Source organism: Stenella coeruleoalba (genome assembly GCF_951394435.1).
Source record: "Stenella coeruleoalba genome assembly, chromosome: 1".
Taxonomy (NCBI): Eukaryota; Metazoa; Chordata; class Mammalia; order Artiodactyla; family Delphinidae; genus Stenella; species Stenella coeruleoalba.
In genome coordinates this window covers 53,351,275-53,359,258 of record NC_137169.1, presented here as the reverse complement: position 1 = coordinate 53,359,258, position 7,984 = coordinate 53,351,275, and the positions used below count along the sequence as shown (strand labels likewise).

General features: G+C 45.7%; 1 protein-coding gene across 7 annotated transcripts in view; it reads left to right on the top strand.

Annotated features, from left to right (window-relative positions):
- Positions 1 to 3,795: 3,795 nt before the first annotated feature.
- Positions 3,796 to 7,984, top strand: part of DOCK7 (dedicator of cytokinesis 7) — a 214,156-nt gene continuing 209,967 nt past the window's right edge. For 4 of the 7 annotated variants that reach the window (XM_079929009.1, XM_079929007.1, XM_079929008.1 and 1 more), the window contains exon 1: positions 3,796 to 4,574. In XM_079929009.1, the coding sequence (XP_079785135.1) occupies positions 4,537 to 4,574 (38 nt within the window). In that variant the 5' untranslated portion in view covers positions 3,796 to 4,536. The remainder of the gene's footprint in view (positions 4,575 to 7,984) is intronic. The other 3 variants (XM_079929011.1, XM_079929010.1, XR_013829415.1) reach the window with 2 other exon arrangements.

Here is a 7,984-nt window from a genome sequence, read left to right as displayed (position 1 = left end):
TATTTATTTATTTAGACTGTGTTGGGTCTTCGTTTCTGTGCGTGGGCTTTCTCTAGTTGCGTCAAGCAGGGGCCCACTCTTCATCGCGGTGCGCGGGCCTCTCACTGTCGCGGCCTTTCTTGTTGTGGCGCACAAGCTCCAGACGCGCAGGCTCAGTAGTTGTGGCTCACGGGCCCAGTTGCTCAGCGGCATGTGGGATCTTCCCAGACCAGGGCTCGAACCCATGTCCCCTGCATTGGCAGGCAGATTCCCAACCACTGCGCCAACAAGGAAGCCCAATATGTGTCCTTTTGATGCTAGTCATCCTAATGGGTGTGAAGTGATATTTCTCTGTAGTTTTGATTTGCATTTCCCTGATGGCTAATGATGTTGAACACTTTATTCATATGTGCATTGGCCATCTGCATATCTTCTTTGGAGAAACGACTATTCAAATCATTTCCTCATTTTAAAATTAGGTTATTTGTCTTTTTATTATTGATATATGAGTCGTTTATACATTCTAGACAGAAGTCTCTTATGAGACAAATGATTTGCAAAAATTTTCTCCCATTCTTTGGTTTGTTTTTTCATTTCCTTGATGGTGGTGTCTTTTGAAGCACAAAAGTTGTTAATTTTGATGATGTCCAATTCACCTTTTGTTGCTTGTGCTTTTATTCTATTTTTAATCTTTTAAAAATTCCTTGCTACTTATTTCTTGAAGGAACCAGGTCATTATGTCCTGTACAATTTACCATATTCTCAATTTTGCTAATTGCAACCCTAGGGTATTACTTAACATGTTCCCCCAACCCCTATATTTTCTATAGGCTCATAATTAGATTCAGAGGTTTGATCAGATTTGGGTTTAAACTTCTGACAGAAATACTTCATAGGTGGTACTGTATGCATCCTAAACATCTCCTCTTTACATCACATGAGGAGGAATACAGTGACTGATTGAATTTTTTGTGATGTTAAGATTAATCAGCGGGTTCTGTTCTTATTGGCCTAACCCAACCATTTAAAGTTCTCCAACAGGCTCTTATTTAATGGTTTATCAGCTATAAGGTTTGGGTCAGTGCTGTCCAATAGAACTTTCTATGGTGATGGAAATGTTCTATCTGTACACTGTCCAATATGGTAGCCTCTAATCACATGTGGCTATTGAGTACTTGAAATATGCCTAATACAACTGAAAAATGACTCAAATTTTAATTAACTTAAATGTAAATGGTTACATGTGACAAGTGGTTAATGGATAGTACAGGTCTAGGTTCACTATTTCACCAGAGTCTACACTACCTCTGCACTTGTTAGCTCAAATTCTTCTAAAATAACTTCCCCTCATCAAATATGACTACCTTGGAATACAGCTCATTCAGAAAAGGCATAACTTCGGCCTGTTTTTAAAGTGGGCACTGAGCCTACATTTCAGGCCATTTTGATTGGGGTAGCCTGGCCTTTGGGCCCTTCCCGACTGAAGAACCATGAGGGGCATACATTCTGTTTTAGGAGGATTGTTACTGTAGTCTCCGTGTCACTTGCAGGGGGTCGGTAATAGAAACTATTGGCGCTTCATACTTCTTCCCCACAGCTCATCTCTGATTTTAGCTGCAGCTGTGGTGGACAGTTATGCACACGGATGGCTTCCTACCTGAAGCACCTACCATATCGCTCAGCTTTTTGCAGCATGGAGTGTGGGAGTAGTTAATGTCCCGAGGATCAGCCTTCAACCAAGGGTAGCTAAATACTCAACCTCACAGGGCCAATTCTGAAGTGCATACTAAACAGTTCTCCGGAGGGTGGCAGGCAGGATTAAGCTTTGCTGCCCACTGTGCTAACACTCAATAATGCCCCCTTTACTGGCTTTCTCTCTAGTCCACTCTCTCTACTCCCTCTCTCCAGCTTCTAGGCTCTCTTCCCTAATAAACTGCCTGCTTCCAAGTTGTGTCTCAAGCTCTGCTTTGGGGGAAATGTAAATTAGGGCAGGATCTCAAAATACTTTAGTCCATGGCATTTGGGCCAACAGTCTTGGCTTGACTCATGTGCCTACCCCTAAACCAGTCACAGAAGACAGGGGAATGTGCTGCTCAGCTTGGCCAGGCCTAGGTCACACGCTCATCCTTGAAACTGGGCTGCGGGAATTTGCTCCATAAAAATGTGGTGATTGAGACCGGTGGATTGAGACCTGTGTGTTTGTGTGTGTGTGTGGCGGGGGTGGGGGCTGTATGTGCGGGTGTGCACACACACACACACACACACACACAGGGGGTAGTGTGGGAAGCATGGACGCTGGTCAGCCAAAACAATTCCCCTCTCAGTCCCTCTGTTGAGCTCCACACATATCCCTGAGACTGGACTCCTGTGGGACATGGATACCTGCCCACATTGGACTTGTCTGTGACGTCAGCTGTTCCCCAGAGGTGGGGACCACCATTCTTGCTTGAAGTATTCCCCAGCCTCTGTCTAGCCTGCTTACAGCTTGTCCTCTTCCTGCTCTAAATGTTCCCACCAAACTGCACAGTGCATGCAATGTCCTTTCAGACACTTTGGCAACTAGTGAGTCATGTACACAAAGAACCATTCAAAGCAAAATGTGGTCATTTCTCTGAGAGAGTAGTGAAAAGATGTTTGGAGAGCAGAGATAAAGGCATATAACATCTGGCTGGGAGCATGAGAGCAGACAAACGATTCAGCGACAATCAAGCACCCAGGACAAGCTTAAGGGTAGGATGAATAATGATAATAACAGTGATAATAATAACAGCAGGGTAGCTGTTATTATCCCTGTTAACAGCAGGTATAATAATAACAATGAATCCTCATAATACTCTTTCAAGTAGGTACAATTATTACCCTGTTTTAGAGTTGAGGTTAAGTAACTTGCTCAAGGTCACATAGTAAGGAGGTGGCAGCATATGATCGGGTTCCTATCATGGAGGGTCTTAAAGGCCAGCATACAGTGTTAGCCTTGACTTGTAGTTCTTTGAGTAGCTGTTTCATGTTTCCCAATGGACTCAAACTTCCTGAGAACAGCACTTTGTACTACACTTGGGGAGAAGCTACATATGCACCTCTTTGAATAGACCACCTTTATTGGAGTGAGCATTGTTAAACAAAATAAATGAAGTCTTCCACAGTGGTTAGAGCACTGTGGATCTGACAGGAAGTTATGGATCTGACTAATTGAGGCTTTCACCTCTGACTCAATGTGTGACTCTGGGCAAATGAACTAACAGCTCCATGCTTCTGACTTTCCAACTGTAAAAGAGAGGAAAAGAAGTATCCAACATACTTCACAGGGACACAGCAAGACCATAATAAATAAATAAATAAATAAATACACATATTAAATTCTTGCAACACTTAAGAGAAAGGTACTAAGGAAACCACGGTATTTTTCTTAGTTTCACCGTAACATCAGTAATCAGCAAATATGCATTAGGAGCCAAACACATTAGACACTATGGGATTACAACAGAAAAATGAAACATGATTTCTGCTAGTCCCTGTTTTATAGGATTTGATGGGCAAGATCAGCTTGATTGGTAAATATACAGATTACTTAACAGAATATCAAAATGGTAAAGTACATTAGCGCTCATCTGGTTCAACATATATATATGAAAAATGAGATTCAAAAGGGATATGTAATAGTCTCAGGAAGAGTGTTACTAACGGGGAAACACGTGTCTTCAAAGAAAAGGCCTGGGCTCAGGGTCTGAACTTCGGTTGAAGAGGTTACCATCTGTGGGACCCGGGGCCAGTCGCTTAGTTTCTCTGAACCAAATTCCTTTCCTCTAAAACGAGGATAATAATTTACTTCCAAGAGCTGTTGTGAAGATTAAGTAAAATCATGCATGCATGTAAAACTTTAATCCAGTGCCTGGCTTAGCACCACAAGTCAACTATTATTATCGTTACCTCTGCAGGAGAAAGCTCTTTTCTGGCTCTTTTTCTGTAAGAAAAAACATTCCTTCTCCAGTCAGACCCCGTTAACAAGGTCGCAGCAGAACAGAAAGTGCTTTCAACTGCACGGAGATGGGTGCTGCAGGAACGTGGACCCAGCCCTCCCGGGCGGCACAGCACAGCCGCCTTGGCAAAGCCCGGCTTCCATTTCCTTCCGTTCCTTTTCGGGAGAGCCTGGCTCCCCCCCACGCGCTCGGTTATCTTATTCTCTTGCTTCGCCAGGTCGCTGGCCCCTCTCTGGCTTCTCTTTGCGTCCTCTCGGTCATGCGGGCCCCGCGGCAGCCGGGAGACCAGAGCCTGCGGCTCGGTCCCTCCACGCCCCAGTTTTCCTCTTCGCTTCCGCGGGCCGCAGCTGCGTTCCGAAGCCAGGTTTCCCGATGGGATTGACGCGCTGAGGGGAGGAGCGGTTTCTTGCTGCGCGCCTCTCAGGAGCATTACGGCCGGGCTCGTTCCCGGCTCCGGCCGCCAGCCCCAGCCTCACGGGTCCGGAGCGGGGACTGGCGGAGGCGGCGAGGGAGGGAGCGCGAGTGAAGAGGCACGCGCCCGCCCGTCCGCGCCCAGACCGCCGCAGCCGCCTTAGCAGCCATGGCCGAGCGCCGAGCCTTTGCCCAGAAGATCAGCAGGTAAATCTGGGGCGTGGGGCGCGCCGCCGCAGCCGGGGGAAGAGTCGGAGAATCCTCCCGGCCCGGGCCTAGGAGGCGGGTGGGTGTGGCGACGCGGACGCCGGGATCCCGCGGCCTGGTCGGCGGCTGGGCGGAGAGGCAGAGGGGCGGAGGGGCGGAGGGGGCTCTCGGCGGCCGCGGTGGCTGCCCAGGCCTGGCGCCGCCCTCCGAACCCGGCCCTTAGCCCGCGCCTCGGCCAGGGTCGCTGAGAGCCCCGCACGCCCGCGCCCCTGCCTCCGCCGGCTCCTCGGGCCCCCGGGCCTGGAGTTCGCGGCGGCTTATTGAAGGGCTGGCGGGGGAAGCTCTTCTGCCGGCCGCTCGGCGCTTCCCAAATTCTTTGTGTCCCCACCCCCGGGCTGGCCGGGGCCCTTTCTTTCTCCCCGCCCACCCCCGTTGCCCCTCAGGAGGGTGCGGGGGTCCGCCCTCGTCTCCACCCCAACAAAAGATTCGGTGCGCGGCGGGCTCCCGGCCGGTGCGAGGCCCCCCCTCCTTCAAGCCTCTCACCCTTCCCAGAAATCTGACAGGAATCCTCTTTGCACCCAGAGGTCCGATTCAGAGTGGGCTCGTGCACCCAGAATCGAAAACGTACGGCCTAAATGAAAAGTTGAGAGCTTGTGGTCTGCACCTTCGGTGTCCAGCTGCCCGATCTGACGAATTGTAGGCTGGAGCTTGATCCTAGTAGCGTGTGAATGTAAACTGCGCCTGTGTTTCTCATAGCTCCAGAGGAAGATGGATGATAGGCAGTGTTCTTTATACACCGGCCCTTTGACTCGTGTTTTTAGAAGTCTAGCAGTGAGCAAGCGATCACGGTTGAGGTTTCTGAGCTTTTCATCCACTTGTGGTGGGGAGGTTGCCACCTTTCTCCCCCCTAAAACTAAAAATTGAATTACGGTGGAGGATTCTAACATTTGTAGACTTTCATTGTGGAATATATCAGTGGGTAGGACACTAGACATGTTTTGTTTAATAAGACCATATTTCTGTTCATCTGAAGTCCCAAGAGAAGAAACATTCGAATGTATTACTTTTTCGACAATTGTATTTCTGTGACTCTGGATCTTTTTAGTTCGCTGATGTTTATTAAAGATTTTTGGACCTACCAAACAGGTCGTTTCTTAACTGCTTGAACTTCCATAGTGTTACTCTCTTTTGGCACTTTTTCATTTAAAACTAACATCTGTTTCATTTAAGCTTTGTGCTTTTCTTTTTTTCTTTCGAGCTTTAAAACACATATTTTATTTTCTCCTTAAGAGACAAAATAGCAAGTGCTTAAGAGCATAAGCTCAGACTGTGACCACGGGCTTAAATCCTGACTGTTATTTTCTAAGTTGGCACCTTGGCCAAATTGTTTAAGGTCTTTACTTGTTTGGAAAGTGGGTAAAAAAACCGGTACCCAGCTCATAGAGTTGTTGCGAACATTAAACGGAATAATTTGTGTAAAGGGTTTAAGTACAGTGTATGGCCTTTACTAGCTATCATGGAACACTTAACAGTAATTAGTATAACCTAGGGAGCTGTGATAGACTTAATAGGAAATTATTACTTTTGTTCTTTTTAAAAAATTTTTTGTAAAATAACTTGGTTTTGTTTCTGAAGGCAGTGCCATTTAAAAGTAGATGCATTACTTGACACGCATGCTTAGTATTAATTTCTCTTAAATAGAACCAAAAGCTTATCTCTGAGAACATTGTGCTGATCAAGAAAGTGCACATAAGGGAGTTAGGTGTGAAATACATACAATGTCTGTTCTCCATTCATGGAATTTGTTCTCAAATAGGGCATGACAAAACACAAGAAAAAAAGATAACCAGTTTTGCAAAACAACAAAAAAATTCAAGTTAGTATAGCCGTTTAAAGTTATAAAAGTAAGGCAATGGAAATGAAGAGACATGCATTGATTGGAGAGATACTTAGGAGGTAGGCATGGCAGTGATTGATGATTGCTTGGATAAGGAAAGTGAGGAAGACTGAAGAGTCTGGGAGGACATCCAAGTTTCTGACTTGGGCAACCAGGATGGAGGCAGTTGTTGAGTAAGGGAGGACAGGAGGAAGAATGGGTGTGAGGGTGGGAAATGAGGTGGGATGGAGATGATGATTCAGTTTTGGACATGTTGATTTTGAGGTGCTCATGGAGCATTCCAAGAGAAGTGTCTATGAAGCTGTTGGTACAGGTGTAAGGTGCAGAAGAGAGATTGGGTTGGAGATATAGATTTGGGAGTCATCAGCAAGTAGATTGTAATTAAAGCCAGAGGAGCAGATGAGATAGTTGAGGAGGAATGCACAGGCTTAATCTGGAGGGAAGACCAAGGACAGAACTGCTATAGATGATGAATTATTATCTGCTTATTGTGAATGAAAGGTACTTTCCTCCAAGTTACCAAATATGGCTGAATAATACCTCTGAATAAATTATTGTTCTGCTTCTTAGTTTCCTACTGGGGGAAGTATAGCGCAACTCTGGAGACAGACTGCCTGGTTTGACATCCTAGCACTGCCCCCCATTGTGTAAACTTGGATGAGTTACTTCCTCTCACTTTTGCCTCATTTTCCCTATCTATAAAATGGGGTTAATAGTAGGACTCACCTTATAGGATTGTTGTAAGGATTAAATAAATCCATACGTATAAAATGCTTATGACAGTGCTTTTTAGGTAATAGTACACAGTAAGTATCACTATTTTTTTTATTATTACAGGATTTATAATATGGCCTAGGACTATTATTTGGAAGTAATAATCCTTTTTATGATATACCTATATGAACTTTGTTGCTCTGTGAAAAGCCTGTTGCTACTGGAAAACTTATTTTTCTTTTTTAAAGCTTTACGATTTTTCAGAAACCTTTACTTTGAAAAGAATTACACTGATCTCTTTTCTGGCTCAGTTTTTTCCTAGCCCTTTGCATTTAGTGCTGTTATTTTTTGAGGCTGTGATTTGGTGATTTTTCAAAGCTCTTTATTGTGCAACACTGATTGTGCTACTAACCTTGGCTCATCATAGAAAAGCAGACTTCATGTCAAGTATTGCCTCTTGTCTGTTCTCCCTACATTTATGTATGTATGTATGGCTGCGTTGGACCTTTGTTGCTCTGTGTGGACTTTCTCTAGTTGCGGTGAGCAGGGGCTATTCTTTGTTGCGGTGCACAGGCTTTTCATTGTGGTGGCTTCTCTTGGTGTAGAGCACAGGCTCTAGGCGCACGGGCTTCAGTAGTTGTGGCATGCAGGCTCAGTAGTTGTGGCTCACGGGCTCTAGAGCACAGGCTTAGTAGTTGTGGCACATGGGCTTAGTTGCTCCGTGGCATGTGGGATCTTCCTGGACCAGGGATCGAACTCATGTTCCCTGCATTGGCAGGCAGATTCTTAACTACTGAGC